Source organism: Natator depressus, chromosome 1 (assembly GCF_965152275.1).
Source record: "Natator depressus isolate rNatDep1 chromosome 1, rNatDep2.hap1, whole genome shotgun sequence".
In the NCBI taxonomy this organism is placed as follows: Eukaryota; Metazoa; Chordata; order Testudines; family Cheloniidae; genus Natator; species Natator depressus.
Window position 1 is genome coordinate 202,550,953 of NC_134234.1, and position 25,425 is coordinate 202,576,377.

The 25,425-nt window shown below is 42.0% G+C and overlaps 1 protein-coding gene across 4 annotated transcripts in view; it reads right to left on the reverse strand.

Moving 5' to 3' along the window:
• The window catches only part of GSK3B (glycogen synthase kinase 3 beta), a 264,258-nt gene that overhangs the window by 68,427 nt on the left and 170,406 nt on the right, over positions 1 to 25,425 (reverse strand). For all 4 annotated transcript variants that reach the window (XM_074974595.1, XM_074974579.1, XM_074974570.1 and 1 more), the window contains exon 7: positions 15,236 to 15,333. In XM_074974595.1, coding sequence (XP_074830696.1) covers positions 15,236 to 15,333 — 98 coding nt within the window. The remainder of the gene's footprint in view (positions 1 to 15,235; positions 15,334 to 25,425) is intronic.

Genomic DNA, 25,425 nt, shown 5'->3' on the forward strand with positions numbered 1-25,425 from the left:
GAATATCATCCAACATCCCAAATATAGTGCTGTGTTCCTTGAGCTGCATGAAACGTTCTTCAACTGATTGTATTGTACAATCTAGCATCTGGTTAAAGAATTCAACTTTGAATTGTTGTTTGGGGTCTCTTATGGGATTATCCTGTGCCTCGTAATCAAAATGTCTTCTTCGGTGACTTGTATTCTTGAATGGGTGGGAAAATAGCTTCAGTGTGAAGTTCCTCTGCCAACTTCTGTGCACTCTTCAGAACATTTTGAAATCCCTCATCTGACCAGTAGGACTGTAGGAATGACTTTGCTTTGTCCAGTTGTTCCATTACTCCAGATATATCAAGGTCAACATCTTGGAGTCTCTTGCTTACAACATTTATTTCAAACAGTATGTCATGCCACAACACTAAGCCACACAGAAATTTGAAGTTATGTATGTTTCTGGTGATTCCATTTCCCTCTGCCACTGTTCTCCCACAAACAGTTCCTGTCATAGCATTATCCTCCATAATGGCAACTATAGCATCATTATGTTCCCAATTTGGTGTTTGATAGGCTTTATCGCCTCCACTCGGCTTACCCATCGTGTGGCACTCAGTGGTTTCAGTGTCAGAGAGGATGTTCCCAGATGTTGCTTCAAAATTTGCCATTGATGAGTTGATGCAGAGAAAAATACATAGATGCTTTGAATTACATTAAAAAATTCAGCAGCCTCACTAGAAGCTGATGCTGCATCACTGACCACCAAGTTCAATGAATGAGAACTACCTGGGACAAAAAAAGCTCAAGAGTTTAACTCTTGGATCTGTGTCTGCACCCCTCTGTTCTTTCCTCTCATGCTGGCACCATTATCGTAGCCCTGACCTCTCATGTCAGCTATCGCAATTCCTGTTATCTTCCAGCTTTTTAAGAAGCACATTTGTCATACCAGCTCCTGTAGTATCATCAATGTCAATAAATTCTAGAAAATGCTCTCTGACAGTCACCATTGCAGGGACATTTTCACTAGGTTCTGTTGTTGTTACAGATCGCACCATTAAAGTAATTTGTTCCCTATACCTGATGTCAGGTGTGCAGTCCAGAACAACAGAGTAATATCTTGCTGACTTCAGATCTGCCACAATCTTCTGTTTGACTTTTGTTGCCAGTAACCGTATGATCTCATTTTGAATAGTTTTTCCAAGGTAGTGGTGTGTGTACATTTCTTGGGTGGTGACTCTTCTTAGATGCTCCTGGAGTACAGTATCAAACTCAGCCATCAGCTCCACAATTTTAAGGAAGTTTCCATTGTTTGGCACATACAGCTGATCTGAAGTGGCATGGAGTGCTAGGTTTTGGGTAGCAAGCATTCTTACAATGGCAATGAGCCTTTTCGGAACATTTTGCCAGTAAAGAGACTCTGATGCAATTTTCTCTTGATGCTGATCATCTACGGTGGCCTTTAACCTTAGTCTCATCTCAAGCTCTTTCCACCTGTGGAATGCTCTCTGGTGATTTGCTGCCTTCTCATGGCATGCCAGATTTCTAGCCAGATTTTTCCAGTCCTTTGTTCCTGTAGAACCCAATGTGGCTGGAACATTAGACTGGAAGAGTTTGCAACAAAAACAGTATGCAGCATTCTGGGTTTTTGAGTACATAAGCCATGGCCTCTCAACTTTGTCACCACTGGGGATTTCACGCCAGTAATGTGTTGGACGGAAACTTCTATTTTCATTGTCTTTGGGGAACATGACGTTTTTCACTTGCTGTGGCCCACGCAGTACAAGGAAGTCCCTCAGGCTACTGCTCAAGTGGGTCCACAGTCCTGGATCATCTATACTTAAGGAACTAAACTCAGCAGCAGCTGTTTCTTGCACCTCCACCATACTCTTCTCTGATCTACACTTTTCTTCAGGAATGTGCATGGTTACATCCATTTGAGATGGAGATATGGATGCTGCAGTAGCTGCCAGGTCACCTGCACTCTGACTAACTGGAAGATCAGGCATCTCCTCACCACTCTCATCCTCACTGGGGCCGGAAGGCTCACCGTGAACATGTGTGTCTATGTATCTCAGGAGAGCTCCTTTCCTGCTTAGATAGAAAAGCTTCCTTTGCTTTCTTTCTTTTTCTGAATGCTGCCTCAGAGGGGCGTTTTCGTCTTTCACTTATGACTGCTGTTCTGTGCCGGCTATAGTGGCTCTCAACACTCAATTGAAGCAGGCTGGTAGCAGGGCCTGAGTGAGGGAAGATATCGGTGTCTTAAGGGCCTAACTGGCTCCTACTACTTCAGCTGACTGCCTGTTCTCCTCAAGTGGGTTCAGAGAAGCAGCAGGAAATAGGAAGCTCCCTGAGAAGCTGGTGTTAATCAGTCCAGGCTCCTGGGGGAGCCAGAGAGGTACATAAGAGGCTCCTCCTCCTTTGTCTCGCGGCAGCTCCTGTTACTTTCTGTTATTCCCTCTCACCTTTTCTCCTGCCTGCCTGTTATGTCTCTTGTGCCCTCCTTCCTCCAGCACAGCACTCCATCATCTCTGTGCATCTAGAGCAGAGAGAATACATATGCACCAGCAGCAGACACAATTTTTTACACTCTGGGTTCTAGTGGCACCCCCACGCCCAGTCTGGCACCTCAGTTTGCCTCATGGTAAGGCCAGCCCTGAGTGGCACTGATGAATGATCTCCTCCTATCAATGGAAAGAGAGCAGACATCCTTTCTTACCCTCCTTGACCTCTCTGCAGCATTAAACATGGTTGATTTTGAGATATTGTTGTCTTGCCTGAGAGAGGTGGCAGGCATCCAGGGTTATGTGCTAAAATGGTCTGAGTTCTTTATGGAGGGACATATCCAACACGTAATTATGGGAAAATGCAACTCCATCAGTAGACCCTTCGTTTATGAAGTCCTAAAAGGATCAGTTTTCTCTCCAGTCCTTTTCAACGTCTACATACAATCACTAGGTGAATTGATCAGAGGACATGGACTCAAGAACCGGCAACACGCAGGTGACATACAGCTCTACTTATCCTTCACCACACCGTAGCTGTGTGGGAGACAGAACTTTCTCTCAGTGGCCTGTCCAAGACTGTGGAATGAACTCCCCCAGGAGCTAAAGACCATCACAAACCTCACCACCTTCCACTCCAAGTGCAAGGTGCAGTTCTTTGATCTTGCCTTCTCTAATGCATACATAGCAACATGTACGTTAAAAACAAAACAAAAACCCTGACAAAAACAAGACACTCCACTGAACATACTTTACCTCCTCTGGAGATAAGATAAATGTGATAATTGTTAGTCATGTCACTTAATGCACTGCTGGAAGGCTCTCAGAAACTATTGTGAAGAACCTTTATAGAATAGATCAACTCAGAGCACTTTGATTTAGCTTCTTCCTCTGTTTCCAAAGAACCATTTGTAGTTTTAGATTATATTCCAAACTCTTTCAAATTCAGTTTAGCACATCCTAGATGTAATTGGTGTCTGACTGGAATGCAGAAATATTTCTCTGAAAATATCAATATTCATTTGGAATACTAGAACTTCCATGCTATATACGAGGAACCTTTTGCCTCAAATCCTAGATAGCCTTGGTAGTATTGAAGACAGTAAGTTTGCATAAAAATGCAGAGACAGACACTTCCTGATACTCTTGCACATGAAAAGCCTGGATAATATAAAGTGTGTATGTAAACCACAAGGAATTGTCTGAAATATCCAAAAAGTTCTGTGACCATGTTGATTTTCCATGTTGATTTTCCAGGTCTTTCCATCTTCTCTGTGAAACATCTGTGGTTTGCTAACAAATCCATTGTCGCAAGGAACAGAGGGTCAGAGAAGTTTGGCTTATTTGCTTTCTAAGAAGCTGTGTTCTCAGAAATAGTCCATAGTTCTTGAATGCTTCAGACAGAGGAAGTGTGTGTGTGAGGGAATCTGTTTACTGAAAGGAGGTAAAAGCTGGACCTTCACTTATACAGGCTTCGACACAACTGTGTAACTGGTAGTGATTTATTTAGCACTCAGTGTATTTACTCTGCTCTCTCATGTGTACCTAATGCAAGTCTGAAAACAACTTGGTGCTGTTAACAGATTCAAGGTGCTTTCAGCTCATAGATATGAAAAGAAATAGAGATGAAAAGAAAATAAAGAAAGAAAAGAAAGGAAAATAGATGAGTGAATGTTTTAACGTTTTATTTCTACCAAATCATGTAATTCAATCCCAAAATCAGCAGAACAGTTGTGTCAACTGTAAAATGGTAACTCTGTTGGTGTTGTACACATTCAGGACATGTCCTCTAATAAAATAATACTGGACAAAGATCTGCTGAATATATCTAATACTGTACTTTGTTCTTTTACTGGAATGCAAAATCCATAAATTAGTATGTCTGTTTACAGTAGCAATCACAAAAAGAGACAATATGTAAAACTTTCTAGAGTGTCTAAGTGACTACCTAATCTGTTTGAAAATGACAGTTGACAGAAGGAAGCAACTGCAGCTGGAGCTGAAATGGAGAGTGAATCTGAGAAGGAAATAGGGCTGGATGTAGCTTGCAAACAAGAGAGAGTCTCGGGGTGGAAGACAACGGGCAAGACACCACTGTCCTTTGGGGTATCCTGGTCATTCCCATTTGAATAGTCAGGAGGATCATCCATAAAAGAATTATAGGAGGAAATACTCACTGACAAAGTAGATGCTTTCATAGTTCTCAAGAGAGAGGGAGTAATGGACAGACCAGATTTCAGTCTCTTTACAGGAGACCTCCCTTTTGACAACTGATCCACAGAAGGTGGAGCCCGCCCAGGCCATTATTTCAGGGCTCCTGAGGGAAACATGTGACTGACTCATGGACATACCTCAGGGGGCCTTTGGGGAACCTTTGTTCCTGGATATCCTACCTCCAGAAGTGTATGGGGTCTCTCTCCCCCGGCCCTGTCAAAAGGGACAGGCTTCTGATCTGGAAGTCCCGAGGATATACCTTGGACTCAGTTACAAGTGGTATTAAGTCCAATCCTGGGAATTTTTGGATCCGCGCTTTCAGTTGGAAAAAATGCATGAAAGTGACCTACTCAATTCCACTGTAGGAAGGTGGATAAGATACCTCTCAGGAAGCAGCCACAATGTAAGTATAATTGGCATTGCACAAAGAAACTAATGGTGTTTGGTGGCGACAGCGTACTCTGCATGAAGAGAGAAGGCTGCACGTCTCTTGAAATAGATGTATTCAGCCTCAAGCTCCACACCAACCTCTTCTGGAATTGAATCCTCTTTGCTAATAAATAATACTACAGCTGAAACAAAGCTAAGAAGGAAAAATCAGTTGCATGGAAGTAAAGGAGACTAAAGGTGCTGAGAACTCTGGAAGTGGTGGCTGAAGGGAACTGGGGCACCAGCTCCTTACATAAACTCGCTGAAGCTAAACGTTAGGTTGTGTGACAGGACATAAGAGCCCAAAAGCTGAATTCAACACTAAGGGCTAGTCTACACTAGAAGCGCTACATCGGTGCAGCTCTACCGCTGTAGCGCATCTGGTGAAGAGATTCTATGCCAACAGGAGAGAGGGTTCTCTTGTTGGCATAATTACTCCAACTCCGCAAGAGGCAGAAACTATTCTGGTAGGAGAGCATCTCCTGCAGACATAGAGCTAGTGTTGACAACGCTTAGGTCGCTGTAACTTGTGTTGCTCAGTGGAGTGGCTTTTTCACTCCCCTGACTAACGTAAGTTATATCGACGTAAGTGGTTGTGTAGATTTGCTCTAGGAGTGCACATGCTCCTAAAGGTGGGGATTTATACTGACAAATATTCATAAGAAAAAACTACTACTCTCATACTGGTTTGTTGAAAGGTGTAATTAATTAGCTGTTTACAAACTGAACTGCAGAAGAAAGGTGCTAGAGATGTGCCAAGTACTTATTAAAAGATTTTAGGATGGAGGAATCTCAATCTACAATACAATCAAATTTGAAGTAAATAATCTGAAAGGGCGACAGAGGAAAGAAAGCTACAACTCTGACAGAGTCCCATAACATTAAATGAGAAAAAAAAAGCCAACCAGAAACATGAATTTCTTTTGTTAACAGAAACAAGCACAACCATACACTAACCTAGTAAGATGCTTCATTGCCATGGTTGACATGCACACAATTGTTCATGTTCTTATGCTGCCAGCAATTGCTGAAAGTGGGGAAATTACATTATGCAGAGAAAGAACTGAGCTTTTTGAGGGAGGGGGGTTGCACAATGGCAAGAAATGCCAGAACACTTCCTCTATGAAAGGGGAGAAAGGATTAATTTTAAACCATGTCAATACTAGCAGGTGTTCTGTAGCACAGACAGCCCATCCCAATGGCATACTTTCACTCCACGCAGGATCACATCCAGAAGAAAAAAAAAAATCCCTCCCCGCAATTTCTTCTTTGGTAGAAGCAGCTTTTCTTTGCCATTTAGCTACTATAAACGACTTTATATATTTATTTTTTCAAAAACTGAGCCCAAAATAGTACCTTGATATTTGAGTATGAGCCATATATTATATTTGCAATCCATTTTTAGCACTCAGCTCAGTAAAAGTGTCACAGACTAAAATTACTCACTGGTTAGATTCCTGACACTTTACAGCTCTCATGTTTTAACATTTTCCTTCATGAATACCAGACAAAAATTATTCTTCCCAATCCAGCCTGAGAGGCATTGGAAGAGAGGGGACAGTTACTGTGAGTTTTCTATAACAGACGTAATCTAGCTGCTAGCGCAAGGAGTCGCTGTCCAGGTTGGGAACAGAAGAACACTTGGTGGCTTTGTCTCATTGTACATGGAGATAATTTTAGAGAAGCTCTAACAACACATTTTTTCAGTCTGGACTGCACCATTTGGAATGGAATTTTAGTAATTCTGGAATGGGAAAACCACTTTGCCCCTCATTCTCTTTTTCTTGTAAGTGGTTCCTGTTTAGTTACAAACTGACAGATGAAGGCCTGTCAGTACCCGGGGTTAATGGATTAGGTCACTATCACGCTCATATTCTTCTGGACAAGATGAGGATCTCCTTTTCTTTAGACGATTTCTTAATGGCGATGTGGGAACTGCAGCAACAGACTTACCTTCAGACTATGAACTGCTCCTTTAAAAACACAAACTTGCTTTTATGTTTCACAGGATGACTCTCACAGGAAGAAGAAAGAACTCTTATTTGCCCTGTAGTAATCATGGAACTTTGAGATGCTGCAGTCAGTGTGAATCCCACAGCAGGTGTACATGTGCCTCAGTCATTCAAAACTGCAGTGTCCATCAGGAGTGCACATACACCCGTAGCCTCCGTATACTCCCATGTGAGAACAAAGGGCAGAGCGGCTGCAACCCTCATTCTGTTCCCGTGCCATGGCAGCTGAGGACTCCAAAACCAGGGATGGAAAGCAGATAGTGGGATCCACACTGAGTGCAACAACTCCAAGAACTACAGTTACTATAAGGTAAGTTCATTCTTCAGTGTGTGTCAGCGTGGACCCCACTGTAGGGGAGTGGAAAGCAGGACCTCCTCTGGCTGTTGGGATGAAGGGTTTCAGCTATATCCAACAGACTGTGGTATTGCTCTCCCAAACTTGGCATCTGCCCTGACATTCAAGTCCAATGCATAATGCTTGACAAAAGTCAGTGGGTTTCTCCACATCTCTGCCTGGCATATTTCGGAAACTGACATTTCGGGGTTCTGAAGCAGGCGGAGAATGCCACTTGTGGTCTGCTAGAGTCCACCATGATGTTCATTGGGAGAGGTACATCAACCAACTAGTAACAGCAAGATACGCTGTCATATCCACTTTGATATTCTTTGTGATGAGATGGCCCAGAGATTGAACTGCCAGCAACAACCAGAAACAATTGGGGAGACAGAATCAAATTGCACAGACTCTCAATGTAAAGTAAGGCTCTGGAAACATCCAATAAAATGTAACTTCTCTCCTGATACAGTGTGGGGCTTCAGGAGTAAGACAGGCAGGTTAACTGATTAACTCAAACTGAACTCAGACTACCTTGGGAGGGAACTTCGGGTGAGGTACCTATGAAATATCATGTAGGGAGGGTCAGCTGTAAGTGCTTGGAGTCCACTCACTCTTTTGTCTCTGAGTTCCAAGACATTTATGTGAAGTCCCAGGTTGTCTTCTGTGAACCAGGCCCCTCGTGCTTATAGGTGGTCCAGGCATTTCTCCCCCCCGCTGTCCCTAACACATCCACAATTAAAGTCCTTGTCAGAGTGGGGGCTGAGAATCATATGCCTCCTTATACAATCTCTAACCACCATTACAGTTCTGCAAGGATGTGAGGTGACACCAAGACTTTCCTGTCCATCTGGTGACAGGGCGGAAAGTAGCCTGACCTAGGCCAGAGTTTTAGGGACCACATATGAAGTCTGGCAAGCAGTCTCATGTGCATGCACATCAACGTATCATCTAATACTCCTAGCCAAGTTTGTACTGTTATAGACAGGTTTGATTTTATCTTGAGTAGTAGTGACTGCAGTGACAGGAACTCGTCCCCAGACAGGTTTGTGCTCTCTGATCTGAAATCAATCATAGCTCCTATCTTCTATGATGGTAAAAGAGGTGATATTTTCATAGCTGAAGGTGGCCCAGTCAGGCAAACAGAGACTCTGCATATGTTAGACTCACTGCTGCCTCCTGCTCTGATCAGTCTATCTTCCATGTAAGCGTAGATGTGCATGCTCTGTCTTCAAAGGTGCGCCATTATCACCACTAGGCATTTTGTGAAGACTCTTGGTTAGGCTGAAGTGATTTTTTTTTCTTCCAGTGAATAGTTTTGGCAAAAAAACAAACCACAAAAAACACCCTTCCCGCCCAATCAAAACCAAAAAAAACCCCACAAAACTAATTTTGGCAACAGTTCATTTAAAAAAAAAAATCAAAACAAACCGTTCTGAAATTATAAGTTATTTGATTCAACATTTCATTTAGAATATATTTCTATTTGATGTTCAAAACATTTCATTTCAACATTAACACAGTTTTAAAAAATGTTTTGCTTTGACAAAAAACAGACCTTCAATTTTGGTTCTAAATGAAAAAATTTTCTTTGGATTTTTTGGTTTGGCAACAGAATCAAAATAATCAATTATTTGCTCATCTCTACTTCCGGTGCCATTGAGAGTTTGAATGGCACCCCTGATAATGATAGTGATTTGGCTCTACTGAGAACCTGAAGTACTTCCAGTGGGTTGGGAGGATGGCTATGTGGAAGTATGGATCCTGTAAGACAAGAGCCATGAACCAGTCTTGAACCTGCAGAGAATAATGGAGGCAAGCATTACCATTCTGAAATCAAGGCTGCACCTGCACTTGTTCAGTCTCCTCAGGCCAGGGACAGGACAAGGCCCCCCCTCCCCTTCTTTTTTGGAATGAGGAAATATCAGGAATAAAAGCCTCTTAAGACCCTTGTACTTCTGAGCTCTCCTATGGCTTCTAGACAGAGCAATGAGGCCATTTCTCTTTGTGACAGGCTCTCATCAGAAGGACCCCTGAAGGGGACAGGGAAGAGGTTTGTGCAGGAGTATAAAGAGTAGACATGAAAAGGGTAGCCATGAGTGAAAGATGTCCAAACATCCACTTCTCTGATAGCAAACCAAGCCCAGGGGAAAGGGGAAGGAGGCTCCTGATATATCCATTAAACCTGTTGCCTCTGTGATGGTGCAGGGTGAATGACCGAGTATGACGATGACAGGAATATCTCCTAGAATTGAGAGGTTTTTTCCTTGGCAGGTACTCAGGCTACCTACTCTGGGAATAGGATAGCATCCTACTGAGGCTGGTAATTGCATCATTTTTGGTAAAGAGATAGTGTATAGATCCCCAGGGATCTTAACGTGACCTGTGAATCTTTCAGTGAATGGTGCAGTTCATCTGTTCTGGTGCTGAAGAACTCCATCCACCCAAAGAGCAGATCTGTGATGAAGCTTTGTACCTCTTTCTTGATGCCTGATGTTAAGCAGCCACGAAAACCTGCTCATGGTGACAGCCACGGGCATTGGCCATTGACCTCGCAGGTGTGTTGGATGTGTCCATGGCCCTATGATCTCATTCAGTTCTTTTCTGTTTTCCTGTAGAATTTTTTGGACATTTAAAAGGATGACTCTCCCATCCCAGATAACAAAGTTATATTTTGCAAACATGGCCTAGTAATTCATAATGCAGAGCTGCACTGAGGTAAAGAAACATGCCCTGTGCCTAAAAAGGTCCAGTTTCTTGGGTCTTTTTCCTTCAAGGTGCCTTTTGTGGACCGGGTTTCTTTCGAAGGCACTTGGTACCTCTCTTCCACAAATTTAGTTGTGGAAGAGAGAGTGGCCAAAGTCTGCCACAGCCCCTTTGCTGGTTCAAGTAAACCCTCATTGATCAGGAGAGCGATCCCGGCTGGGCTTGTAGGGCTCAGTTTAATCAAATAGCTTGTCAGACCTTTCTTGGATTACTGTCGTTTTGATGTCCAGGTCTCCATGACCTGGGACAGAAGGCTCTGGAATCCTTACAGTCATCAACCAGTGTCATGTCCTCATCTAGCAACAACAATTCTTTAGGCAGGGACTGAGGTTGCTGCTGTCCCTCTGTTGTTGCCTACTCCCGGATGTCAGCATCCAGTACTGGAGTGGGTGCGTTTGTTTGTAAATTTTATGTTCTTCACTGAGATCATCATACTACATGTGCCTACTGAGAGAAGTTTGCAAAAAAGTTTTTTGAAATAAAATTATGAACATCTGAAAATACAGAGGAAGTGTTGGTTTATGATTAGAGAAGTGAATCTGGAGTCAGGATTACTGGAGTCTACTCTTGGTTCTGCCACTGATTCAGTGTGACTATGTGCCTCAGTTTCCAAGTCTGCCTATGGTAATACTAATACTTATCTCACTCACATGCATACAACAGAGGTATGGGTACTAGTCTCAGAACCCGCCATCCCTGACTTTTCTGGGTTGGGCAACCAGCACAAACTCTCCTTAAAGTGTCCATTTGCTTCTTCAGATGATTGTCTGAAGATGGTCTGGTTCAGGAACAATTTGCAGGCTACCCCTTAAACTTTACACTATCCTCACCTTCATACCTTAAAGCACCTGCGGGTCTCATACTAATCTGCCAACTCAGCAACCTGTTAGATTGTTTTATGTTTTCTAACTGCTAGTCAAATTCTTATGAGAAACCCTCAAATTGTTCAAGGTAAAACAGGTCTCACTTATTCTTCTATCCACTTGTCAAAATTGCTTGCTATTGATACATGTATATTTGTATAACCTTCATCAGCCCCATTTCTAGGCTGATGGACGTGCTTGAGCCATGCTATCACATTCATCTTGAATCTTATCAGGACAGCTTTCTCTTTAGCATACACACCATACAATCCCTTCTGTTCTTTACAAGGAAATTACCATACTGGATCAGACTAGTACATCTAATCAAATACCTTGTTCCTGACGTTGACCGTTAACAAATGCTTCAGAAAAGGGTACAAAGAAATCCCACAATGGACAAAACTTCTTCCCAATCCATCATTTTAGTGGTTGGTTTATACCTGAGGCATGAGTGTTCATATCCTTTCAATTTTAGTTCAATCTGATGAATGTATATTTTTAATGTGAATGCAGATTTTCTAGTATGAGCATTAGTTACAATAGTGACGAGAGGGGAAGTACACACTTTCTTTTTAACATGTACTGCTCACATATTTTCCTCAAAGGCACAAACAAACAGATGCCTCCTTCTGCAGAATAGTCAGGGAATCTTCATATCTGGCTGAAACTGTGGGTATTTCCCTCATTTGTTTCCCCGCTACTATTGTGAATTCTACATTTAATTTCAACATTTCTTTCTCACGCCAACTGAAACTACATCTAGTGTCCCCACCCAATCTCTCGCCCTCACTACAATGCTTCAAATAGCGCTTTTATTTGTAACTTCTCCAGTTCTCTTTGTTCTGCTATATTATCCTTTCAGCAACAACGCTTTCTGTGTTATCAGCTCACCCTGAATACTTGTCCCAGTCTTCTGGACTCAAAATCTGCCATCCGATTCAGACTCAGCTTGTTTTAAGGCCTTGATTACAAAGGTGTTTATCTGATATGCCTTTATTGATACAATTCCTATAGTGGCAAGAGAGCTTAGGATATCTTGATTTCTATGTACCAACTCACCCACAATCAAACTTCAAGGTAAAGTAATACAGAATTTCCTGTACAACTTAAAATGTCTGTTGCTTTAAGAAGAGACAGCCTTTGAAAGAAGCTGCTCAGAAAATTCTAGTGGAAGTTTAGGAGGATGGATATGCCTATTTGGTTCCAACTCTCATTCCCTATCGAATCATCTTCAACAACTTTCTGATATAAGCCCTTTGCTTACTGTAGCTGAAGTTTTTCCACTGGGCATTCAATACCCTTCCCTTCTCTAAGGCCTATGCCAAAAGCCTTAACTACTTCTTGGGTACCAAAATCCCAAACCACTTTCCAAATCCTCTCAGATGCCAAAGGCCTCAAATGCACTCTACTCAAGCTAAAATCTCTATCCTCTCACCCCATCCCCTTGTCAACCTCAACAGTGTACTTATGAATTGTCAATCTACCAAATTTTGTGTTGCAGAGTTTTGTATGTTCATACTGCAGGACATTCCATTATTGTAATTTGTATTTAATTTTCCCCAGGAGAGCTTCTAGAATCAGCATCTACATTTTCTTGGTAACAAGCAGCATGTGACCAGAATAATGTTCCATAGCACCTGCCCACTAAAATTCACAACCCCTGTCACATTTCCTTTAGACATCCCTGTGAAATTCCGCTCCCTTTTGCTACTATCCCAGACCATTCTCTCCTCTTCTAAGCTTCACAGAGCTTGTTCCCTTAGCTGGTCAGAGAACATGCCATCTAGCACTTCATCATAGTCATTGCTCTCTGGATACTCTCTTACCACTGTGTCTTCTCAAGTGAAGATCTCAGGATTTACTACACAGTGGAGTATCTCTTGCATTTAACCTGCATGTATAATTGTTAATATGCATATCTAGGGGGCCATGTACCATTTTTTGATTTTCACCTAATAATAATAATCATTCAGGATTTCTATGTCCACAGTTAGAGCAATGCTCCAGGAACCTACTTCTGCCAAGTGGAAAACCATCTCAAATACAGTTCACTGAAAGTCCAAGCTTCCAGAGTGCACATTCTTCCAACTATGATAGAAAAAAACAGTTAACACCAGTACTCTTTATATTCAGCTATGGATCTGTCAATTAAAAATGAGGATAAAATTTATGAAAGTGGTGTTTAAAATCTGTAAAAGGTCTACATGCAGTGACAATTTTATTAAATTGTTTCTCTTTTTCCTTTGTGTTTATACTAAATTATGCTAAAACAGAATCATCTCAGCCAAACTGAGTATATGGATCCTGAAGAAGAGCTCCGTGTAGCTCGAAAGCTTGTCTCTTCGCCAACAGAAGCTGGTCTAATAAAAGCTATTTCCTCACCCACTGTCTCTCTACATGGATTCTGCACAGTTATGAGTCATGGATGAACACTTCCTGTACTGACTGGCTGATACTGTACAATTAATGAAAAATAACTACACAAGCACTATGCCAATCCATGAACTCTGGTTGGCAGACAGCCTGACAACCAGAGTACATCTTTCTTCTAAATACTATACTTCCACTTGCTCAGAACCAAGTGAAAGGCAAGGCAAAGCACACTCATTAACTCCAGATAGATCTATTTTATTGAAATAACCAGATTTCTAAGGGAGTGAGATGTGACTTTTTGGACTATGTCACCCTGATGTACAATTAAATGATCTTATATTTACATAATATCTTTACTCCTGAATAAACTCTATATTGATATACAGACAATAATCACTTAATCATTTCATTGATGAATAAAGTGGATTAGGGAGCAGACCATACTAGCTGTTCATAACAGTTTAGGGCAAAGTGTAAATACCACCATATTTATTAAACTACAGGGGGAAATTTAGGGACCTAGCCAAATTTAGGGATTCCAGAGCAAATACCACAACTTTTTGCAAGCAGTGCTTTGTACCTTTAATGATCACAAATGTTTGCAACTGTAAATTTTACATATCATCCAAAAGAATGGCACTGTGAGAAGCACTACATCACACTAGGACACTGTTTCAGTACAACTTAAAAAGTAACCTACTACTCAAGGAATCACCAACACTTCTTCTCACAGCCTCCCAAGTTTTCCTTTGAGGTTTCTTTGCAAGTACTGACCCAGCTTAAACCCGTTTAACTTGTGAGTTATGACATAATCACAGATTAAGGTGCTACAAGACAGCAGGCAAATCTGTTCTATCTAGATTTTTACTTTTTTCTAATTGTGTTATAGGCTGGGCTGGTAGCATCTCCTATTAAGATTGCCCGAAGCTTCCCACTAGAGATCCTGTTTTAAGTTGCTTATAACCTGACAAAAGTAATGGTCTGGGCTGAAATTTTCCATGCCAGGAGTCAGCTATAGGCCAATCTTTTTTGGAAAATTTCAGCCAAAAGGGTTCAACCATTTCCATGAACAAGGCTAGGGAAAAATAGGTTTTGCTCGTGTTAAAAAATGGAGATCTTTTCCTTGAAATGCCCTAAGACCCCCCCCATGCTTTGAATTATTTTTGCTATCATGAAAATCCACTTAAATCTCACCAAGTTACAAGCCAATGAAAAATTGCAGTTTGCACATGCTCAGAACAGACTTTGATTTTAGCAGCTAAAATCTCTGAACACTTCATTCTCTCTGAGCACACTAGAGCCCCTCACAGCTCCAAGTGCTGATGAGGCTGCCAGTGCACCACCCCTACCAGCTGAATGACCAGGCTCCATCACGTACCAGCTCCTACCTATGGCCAGGCTGTGCAACTGACATCCCCACAAGAGTGACTAAGCATGCTCTAGTGCAGGGCTAATTGGTGGTGGGGGACAGAAGCACTTCCCCTGTAATTGCTGCTCTCAGCTGCTCTGGGCTGGGCCAGGCGAAGTGAACAGACTGGGATAAGGAGCCAAGGATGAGGTAAGAGGGGAGAGAGATTGGATGAGCAGCCTGGAAGACAGTGGAGGGGAGGGGAAAGGAGAGAGATCACATGAGGAACTAGAACCTTAATTCTAACTTTCAAGTGATTTACTTTGCAATCTTAATAATGTTCTTTTAACCTAGTTTTTGTGTGTAATATGTCTATGTTCAAGGAGCAAGGAGGTGACCCAAGAGTAACTTGAATTCCATACCTTGATTATTTCCACCAACTGATCCACACCACTGTCGCCTGGAAAGATTGGTTGTCCAAGTAACAGTTCTGCCAATACACATCCTGCTGACCACACATCTGAAGAGAAAAGGCGGAAAAGTGTTTCAGTGAAAGATGTTATACATATATATCACTATATATATCAAATTTAACCCATTTAATACATTACTCTGTGTTTGGTTCTGTACAAGATACAATTAATCAAGAGCATTCAGCCTTTATATCTAAAAGACCAACAATGAAGACTGAGAACCTCTGGTAGAACCAGAGAGATAAGATCTATAAAAAAAGTCCATCTATCAGTACATATTAACACCCACAGAATATATACATATACATACTTCTGATCCCTTTGGGTGTATCAACTGAAAGATTAGTGATTACTCATATCCTGTTTATATATATAACAGATATATAACACATCAAATTTAACCCATTTAATATATTACTCTGTGTTTGGTTCTGTAGAAGACATAGTTAATCAAGAGCATTCAGACTTTATATCTAAAAGACAAACAGTGAAGACATGGAGAACCTCAGGTAGAATCAGAGATATAAAATGTATAAAAAAAGTCCATCAATCAGTACATATTAACACCCACCCACCCACCCACAGACAGAATATATTAACTGAAAGATTAGTGATTACTCATATCCTGTTAGTGATTACTATCATATCGTATCTTTAGTCATACATGTTATACATACCGAGTGTGTAAAGACATTTTCTATCAAAGGACAGGTGATGCTTTTTGTTGTTTTTTTAATCTAGGAGTACAGACTCACTGTTGCTTCATTTTATATATATATATATATAAAATTTACATATATGAAAAGATGAATCAGAGCTGCAAATAGTGCTAGCTTTAAATCAAAGAGAATTTGGGCTGTGCAAGGACAGCAGACTCAGACTGTATTGGCACAAAATTTAAGCTCCAAATTTCACCCACTTTGAAATGGTTATATTGGTATTATAAAACTTTAAGAACTTTCAAACTTCAGAGAAATTTACAAACATTATCTGAAGAATTCTGTTGGGGAACCTAAATTCTAAAAAAACCCTCTTAAAATATCCACCTTTCCCTCTAAAGTATTTAATGTAATCATAACTGTTAGACAGCAAGACAATATGCTTTCTGCTTGTGTCCCCTCTACAGCTAGAATTCACTACTCAAACCCAGTTTCCAAAACTGTATTGACATTGAAGCTCTTGTAAAAAGAAGAACATATACAAAAAGCCACAGCAATTTTAAGTTCAAGTAGAAAAACAGTAGGGAAATTAATGGAAACAACGGAGGAAGAGAACATACTCAAGATCTATAAGGAAAGAAATTCTATTTTAAGCTTCTAAGACAGTATATAGAATGGAGATTAAACACAAAGTGTAAAGCTTAAAAATGTATTTGGCATCCCAATATCTTATATTGCTTTTTATCCCACAAGTAATATTTTCAAAAGTGCCTAAGTGACAGGCTCCTTTGTAAATTTTACCTATACTGCACAGGTATGACACACCCATGCCTGAAATGCAAATGCCTCTGGGGTAGAAGGTGACAGCAATTTAGAAGCACACAGCAATTTCTCACAACAGTCTCAGTCAAAGTGAATAAAAATTTCATATGCAGCATTTGGGAGACATAGGTAGATGTAATGAAGTTAGAGATGGAACACAACCATAACATCAGGATTTGTGAAAAGAATGCCATGTCGGCTTCAATGGCCAATGACAAGTGATCACAAACATCTTACAGCTCAGCTGAAAGACAGCTATGTTATATAAATTTACAATTTCTTCTCTCCTCCTAATCCCAACTCGCAAGCACTTGGACCAGAAGAAGAGGCACTCACAGTTTGACCCATCCCCAATCTACAGAGTGGAGCCCTGCAAACTAGTCAGGTGGCCCATGGAACTATCAGGTATATAGTAGAAGATGGCTTAATGAATTCAACATCAACTGTCAATGACTACTCACCAATTTATCTTCAGTCATATACCACGTCTGCAACTAGACCTTAGCTACATTCCAGATACACAGAATTATGATAACTTATATATAGCAGATGGTTTCCTTTAGGCTAAACATCACTGTACCTAATTTTTATTTACTTACAAATAACCTCACTTGACCCTGTAACAGCCAAAGGAGAGGTTATTTACCTGTACAGAGTAAATGGAGTTCTTCGAGACATTTTGTCCTTAGGGGTGCTGCAGTCAGGATGTACCCATGCACTCTTGATCGGAGATTTCTGTAAGCAGTGTCTGTGGGTCTGCACTTGTGTCCTACACACTCTCGTGCTCCGGTACAAAGGTATATAGGGCAGGCTTACTGCTGTTTCTCCAGTTTCTTCTCAACCACAAAGTCCAGAGAGTATAACCCCGAAACTGAAAGGAAGAAGGGCCCACAGGGGAGTGGAGAACCCATAGGAACAAAACATCTAGAAGAACGCCAATTACTGTGCAACCTCTCCTTCTCCCTATGAGTGCTCCACATCAGAAGATTCACAAGCGGTACCCCAATTATGGAGGAGGGTGCTGAGGAGGTAGATTCAGTATGCTCTGTAAAATAGCATCACCGAAGGCCATGTCAACTCTAGACGCACGCACAATAGTAAAATGCTGGGAAAAGTGCCATTGCAAATGTCTGAGATGGATATGTACTTCAATAAGACCACAGAGGTATACCAAGCCTTAGTGGAATGGGCAATCACCCTTGGTGAAAGAGGCACCTCCAAGGCTTCACAACAGGTCAAGATGTCACCCATTTCAACAATCTCTGGGTGGATACTGGGTACCCCTTCATTCTTTCTGTGAGGGAATCAGACTGCGAGAAGCCACGACGGTACTATGAAGATGGCTACCAATCTCTCATTTCAAGACCTTGAGGAGCAAAAGCTTTGGGGGATAAGCAAAGAGCAAGACCAAGAGCAGAGGCCAAGGGTAAGGAGGGCATCTCCCAACAAGCTGAGACTATGCCCCCCCAAGAAGAAGCATCTGCATCGGACAATGTCATAAAAAGATCTCTCTCCGTGGAACCCCAAATGAAAGAAATAACCTTTGAGGTATTGACACCCACTAGAACAGTTTGTACTTGGTGAGGGGCATAGACAGACCAGAGCCAGGCTTGAATACATCAGGAGTGTAGTCTTGCCAGGGACGTTACGAATTTACTGGCTGCCACACGGCCCAGGAGTTGAAGAGAACTCCTTGCTGTGGTTTGTAGCTCTGTTGTAGCATGGTACTGAGGCTGGCCATCGTAGCAAACCTATTCATGGGCAGGTATGGTTTGATTGTCATGGAGTCCAAAGTGACTCTGATGAAGTCTATTTGTTGTACAGGTCTAAATGTAGACTATTTCGCGTAGAGGTGGAAGCCCAAGAAGTGGAAGAGGGATAGGACCTTGTTGATTGCTGACGGCACCCTGAGAAAGGAGCAACCCTTAAGAAGTCAGTCATCCAGGCAGGGAAAGACTATTATTCCCATCTAATGAAGATGGGCTGGCGATAGCTGAGAGGACCTTTGTAAAGATCCTTTGCACAGTCAAAGTCAAAGGACAGGATCTAGTATTAGCAGTTGTCCTTGCCCATGACAAATTGTAGGAAATATTTCTGGGAAGAGTGCATAGCTATATGGACATATGGTCCCAGAGGTCAAGGAAGACAAACCAATTCCCCACTTCTAAAGAGGAAATCATCACGGGTAAGGTTACCATTCTGAATCACTGTGAGAGGACGAAGTCTGGAGGTCCAGAATTGGTGGTCTTCCTCCTCTTTTCTTGGGAACCAGGAAGCACCTCAAGAAGAACCTTTTCTCAAGACTTTCTCAAGGAAGTCCAGTGGAATGGGTTAGATTACCCCTAGGAATAGGGAATATTGCACCTCCTGTCTTAGGAGACCCTTGTGAGAAGGATCCCTAAGACGGGGAAGGATGACGCTGAACTGGATGAAATAGCATGCTGAAACCATCTCCAGGATCCACCTATCCAAGGTGATCAACTCCCAGGCAGACAGGAAATGGGAGAGATGATCCCTATCAGGCTGGTGACAGGCTTGGTGTAGACCATGATCCTAGGATCACTTGTGACCCTTGACCAGTTGATCACAAAAGCCGTTCAGAAGAAGTTGCTGATTATGATGGCACTAGGGAAGACAGCCCTTTCTTAGAAAAATCTAGGTTTCTTTCTTGGTGGTTCAGTTGATCTTGTGGTTTGATAGTAAATTGGGCAAGACCACTGTCTGTGATATGCTGGGTTTTGTTTTGTTTTTTGGGTGCTGCTCTCAAGGTTGCTTGCTGGAAAGCTTCTCAGTACACAGTCTGCTGGAGATTTATTTTAGGTGATACTGGGACCTCCATACCGGGGAGGAAAAAGCCTCAGTTGTACCCATTCCAGGATGTGAGGTCTCCTTGTTCCCAGATCAAGAGGGTGACTTTATCCTTTTCAGGGTCTCTCTTTCTGGAGAGTGGGGTCTCTTCATTTTAGATCATCTTGAAGACTCTAAAGGGCTGCAGGGTCTTTGATTACCAGAGCCAGGACTGGTGCGCTCACCAGAGTTGGCAGTTGAGGCTGATGTGCGTGCGCGGAGGGACTCGGACCTTGCGGCTCTCAGAGAGTGTTCCATAAGAAGCAGTTTCAATCCGTCCTACCTCTGCTTTCTGAATGTGCTTTTGCATCTGCAGCAAACCTTGCACTTGGAGGGAATGTGAGCTCTCCAAGGCAGCTGGAATGCCCATTGTTGAGAGGAAAGGACCCATGGTAGACATGGCAGGGTTTGAAGCCTGGGGTCTTGGGCATAACCCAGTAAGAAAGGACAGGCAGATGTAGAGGGCCGAGAGGAACATAGGCTCTGACAGGGTGAAAAAGGATGGGGGAGGGGAAGACACCCCTCCCCCCAAAAGCATACAATTGTGTCAAATTAAAAAGTAAGACTGATAAAAATGAAATAACTGAATTAAAGAAATAGGAACAAGCCAGAAAGAAGAGTCAGCAGGCTGCATAGCTAGCTAGGGGACACTGTGACACTCAGTCTCATGCTACAGTTGGTTGAGAAGGAACTGGAGCAGCAGTGGGTCTTCCCCTCCCTATATACTCTCACACCAGAACACAAGAGTGCGTAAAGCACAGACACTGCTGACAAAAATCTCCAGTGTATGGGTACAAGCACATCCTGATGTGAAACACCCGTAGAGACAACTTGAAGAAGAATCTTGGTACATGCTGTAGTGTTTTACTGTTATATGAAACAGTCTGTTCTCAAACAAATTTAATCCAAAACAGAAACCATACTAAGTAGTATGCAGTAACTATTACACCACTGAAGCCTCTGCAAGGGAACTTATGATGAATCTCCACATCAAATACTGAAATACTGTTAAGGTTTTGCAGCCATTTGTAAAGAAAGATGCTCTCTTGGGAAGGTAGGCTTGCTCTTTCACTAGGATTTCCACAAATCAATTATTTATTCAATGCAAATCTGCCTTGCTACACTAAAAGTCACTCATAATCAATCAGCGTTAATTGGAGACTCAGAAAGCCTACAGCTGTGTTAATGGCGAGAAAAAAAATGAAGATTCTCTTCAGACTTCTGCCTGGCTTTATGAATCAAGCTTCCTGCTGGAAAATAACAGGGGAACTAATATTCCATATCCCTCTTGTGCGTTTAAATGAGATCACTGGGAAACAATGTTTGCACTATATTTAGTTGTTGTTTTAAATGCTCTTGTAAGGAAGTGCCTCTTATCTGATAATTTTCTGGTCAGTTTATTACCATTCCTGATTGCTGCAACCACTGAAGACTGATTCAGGGACATGAGAAACCTTAAAGAATTCCCTGAATCAGTCTTCAGGTCATACTCACTTCCAAATACAGGTTGAGCAATTTTCCCTGTTCAAGGAAATGCACAAAAATTCTTATTGATAAAGCCATCTGGTCACAGCAATCTGACATCATAACTTCTGAACTCTGTGCAGGCTTCTGAACCTCTGTTGAGATCCCCACTTCAAAATATAGTTTATGTATTTGCATAGCTCCTCCCTGCTTTGATGATTAATGTAGGAAGCAGCAGATATTCAGGGTGAAACCCTGGCTTTACTGAAGTCAATGGAGCTTTTGCCAATGACTGTAATGGGGTCAGGATTTCACCCTCATTGTGTTTTGAATGTATAGGTTCAGGGATATTTAGATTTATTTTCTGAGTTAGAGCAATATCCACCTCTTTCTTTCAGGAGAGACTTTCCTACATTTTATGAGGTGGTTAATGCCCTTAATATTTTATGTATATAATTTTAAGAACCAGAAGAAATGAGGTGAATTCTGTTTAGATGCCTATATCCAAGGAATTCTTGGATAAGAGGATATTTTGCTGCCTTCTGTAGTCTAAAGATATTCTACTGGAGGCAAAGTGAGTAAACTAGTTAATTGCATAGTTGTTGTAGACATGTTGGTTCCCAAGATATTAAAGAGACATGCTGGGTGAGGTAATATCTTGTATTGGACAAACTTCTGTTGGTGAGAGAGAGAAGCTTTTGAGCTACAAAAGAGCTATGTGTAGCTCAAAAGCTTGTCTCTTTCACGAACAGAAGCTGGCCCAATAAAAGACATCGCCTCGTACACTCATACTTTAAGGCCAGAAGGGACCATTCTGATCACCTAGTTTGACCTCCTGCACATCACAGGCCACTGAACCTCACCCACTCCTGTAATAGACCTATAAACATCTGGCTGAGTTATTGAAGTCCTCAAATCATGATTTAAAGACTTCAAGTTACCGAGAATTCACCATTTACTCTAATTCAAACCAGCAAGTGACCCATGCTGCTGTGGAAGGTGAAAACCCCTCAGGGTCTCTGACAATCTGACCTGGGGGAAAATTCCTTTCTGACCTGAAATATGACAATCAGTTAGACCCTGAGCATGTCAGTGAGACCCACCAGCCAGATGCCTGGGAAAGAATTCATTGTAGTAACTTAGAGCCCTCCCCATCTGGTGTCCCATCTCCAGCCACTGAAGATATTTCCTAATAGCAGTTGCAGATGGGCCACATGCCCTTGGAGGCAATCTCCTCATACCATCCCCTTCATAAACTTATTAAGTTTAGTCTTGAAACCAGTGAGGTTTTTCGCTGCCACTGCTCCTCTTGGGAGTGTGTTCCAGAACTTCACTCTGCTGATGGTTCAAAACCTTCATCTCATTTACAGCCTAAACTTGTTGATGGCAAGTTTATAGCCATTTGTTCTTGTGCTAACAATGGCCCTTAACTTAAATAACTCCTCTCCCTCCTTGGTGTTTATCCCTCTGATGTAGGCACAGCAATGAAACAGCCCTGCAGCCCAAACCAAAGTCAGCTGGCACAGGCCAGCCGGCACAGGCCAGCCGCAGGTGTCTAGTTGCTGTATAGACATACCTTAAATGCATGACCTTGCACTTTGCAATATTAAATTTCATCCCATTTCTATTACTCCAGTTTTCAAAGCCATATTCCAGTCCTCCTCCACATCAGCAATACCTTCCAACTTTGTGTCATCTGCAAATTTTATTAGCAAACTCCCACTTTTTGTGCCAAGGTCATGAATGAAAATGTTAAATAAGATTGGTCCCAAGACTGATCCCTGAGGAATTCCACTAGTAACCTCCCTCCAGCCTGACAGTTCACCTTTCAGTATGACCCGCTGTAGTCTCCCCTTTAACCAGTTCCTTACCCACCTTTCAATGCTCATATTAATCTCCATCTTCTCCAATTTAACTAATAATTTCCCATGTGAAACTGTATCAAATGCCTTCCTGAAATCCAGGTAGATTAGATCTTCTGCATTTCCTTTGTCTAAAATACCAGTTATCTTCTCAAAGAAAGATCATGCTGGTCTGGCACAATCTACCTTTTGTAAAACCATGTTGTATTTTATCCCAATTTCCATTTACCTCTGTATCCTTAACTACTTTCTCTCTCAAAATTGGTTCCAAGACCTTGAATACAACTGAGGTCAAACTAATGGTCCTGTAGTTCCCCAGATCACTTTTTTTCATTTAGTAAAAATAGGTACTATATTAGCAATTCTCCAGTGATAGGGTATGATCTCCAAGTTTACAGATTTATTAAAAATCCTTGCTTTTGGGCTTGCAATTTCATGTGCCAGTTCCTTTAATATTCTTGGATGAAGATTACCCAGGCCCCTCAATTTGGTCCCATTAAGTTGTTTGAGTTTGATGTCCATCTCAGATGTGGTAATTTTTACTTCCATATCCCCATTTCCATTAGCCACCCTGCTACTACCCCAAAACTCAATTATTCTTACTAAAATCTGAGGCAAAGTAGTCGTATGGGTGCTGGGCCATGGCCAGATTATTTTTATCACCACCCCATCCTCAGTGCTTAGCGGTCCCACTTCTTTCCTTGTCTTCTTTTTATTTATATGGCTAAATAACTTTGTATCATTGGTTTTAATTTCCTTTCCAAGCTCCAACTCTGCTTGACTTTTGGCAGTTCTCACTTTTTCCCTACACTGTCTGACTTCCAAGAGGTAGCTTTCCTTGTTGATCCATTAAATCTTCCATTCTTTGTAGGCTTTCTGCTTTCTCCTATTAATCTCTGAGATGCATGTTCATCCAATTTGATCTGCAACCCTTCCCTACGATTTTTCCCCCCTTGCCTGGGATGCAGGCTTCAGATACTTTAAGTCAGAGTTGCAGAAACTAATTTCAAGCCTCCTCCACTTTCAGGTCCTTGAGTTCTTCAGTCCAGTCACTTCCCCAGCTACTTCCCTTAATTATTCAGTGTTTGCCCTTTTGAAATCAAGGACCCTAGCTGCAGATCTATTTTTGTTTATCCTCCCATTTAGTGTAAACTGAATTAGCTCATGATCACTTGAACCGCAGTTATCCTCTACAACCAGTTCTTCTATGAAGTCCTTGCTACTTACACATACTAAATCTAAAATGCCATCACCTCTTGTTGGTTTGGTGACTATTTGGTGAAGAAATCATATCCAGGAATATCTGGGCCCTACCATTTTCAGTAGCACTTGTCCTCCAATCTATAGCTTGGAAATTAAAGTCTCCCATTATTACACAATTCCTAGTAGCATTTATTTAATTAAAAATATTAAAGAGGTCTCTGTCCATATCCAGAGCAGACTATAGGGGTCTGTATCATACCCCACGCACTATTCCAGTGGAGCGTCTGTTGCATTTCTTCTCCAAAGTGATTGACCAAAATCTGAATCTGTTTGGGTCAATCACTTCTTATTGCAGTTACCTCATTATTATATTTATTTCTGTCTTTCCTCAACAGCATATACCCTTCAATATCTGTACTCCAGCCATGACTATTATTCCACCGTGTTTCTGTTATCCCTATAATATCTGGTTTTACTCCCTACACCAGTAATTCTCATTCCTCCATTTTGTTACCTAGGCTCTTTGCATTGGTGTATAGATATCTTAGTTTTTTCTGCTTGGCTTCGCCCAGATTCCCTGCCTGTTTAGTTGCAGTCATTCTACTGTCAATATTGCCTACCTGACTCTTAGTGTCATTGGTATTGGCACTATCTTTCCTCTTGATATCCAATCTCCTACCCTCTGTTGTACCTTTCTCCATTGCTGTATCCTCTCTTATCTGATTTCCCTGGGGCTCAATATCAGAATCAGGCATGGAGATTACATGAGTAGGCCTCTACCCAATTCACGGCCATGAAAAACATGTCATGGACTGTGAATCTGGTCTCCGCCCGTGAAATCGATTTCACAGGGGAGACCAACGTTTCTCAAATTAGGGGTCTTGACCCAAAAGGGAGTTGTGGGAGGCGGGGGCAGTCACAAGGTTATTTTAGGTGGTTGCGGTATTGCCACCCTTACTTCTGCGCTGACTTCAGAGTGGGCGGCCAGAGAGCGGTGTCTGCAGGCTGGGAGCCCAGCTCTGAAGGCAGAGTTGCCATCAGCAGCAGAGCAGAAGGATGGCATGGAATGGTATTACCACCCTTACTTCTGCGCTGCTGCCTTCAGAGCTGGGCAGCCAGACAGTGGTGGCTTCTGACTGAGGGCCCAGCTCTGTGGGCAGCAGCTCTGCATTCAGAGCTGGATTCCTGGCCTGCAGCTGCCGCTCTCCAGCTGCCCAGCTCTGAAGGCAGTGCCGCTGCCAGCAGCAGTGCAGAAGTAAGGGTAGCAGTACCGCACCCCCCT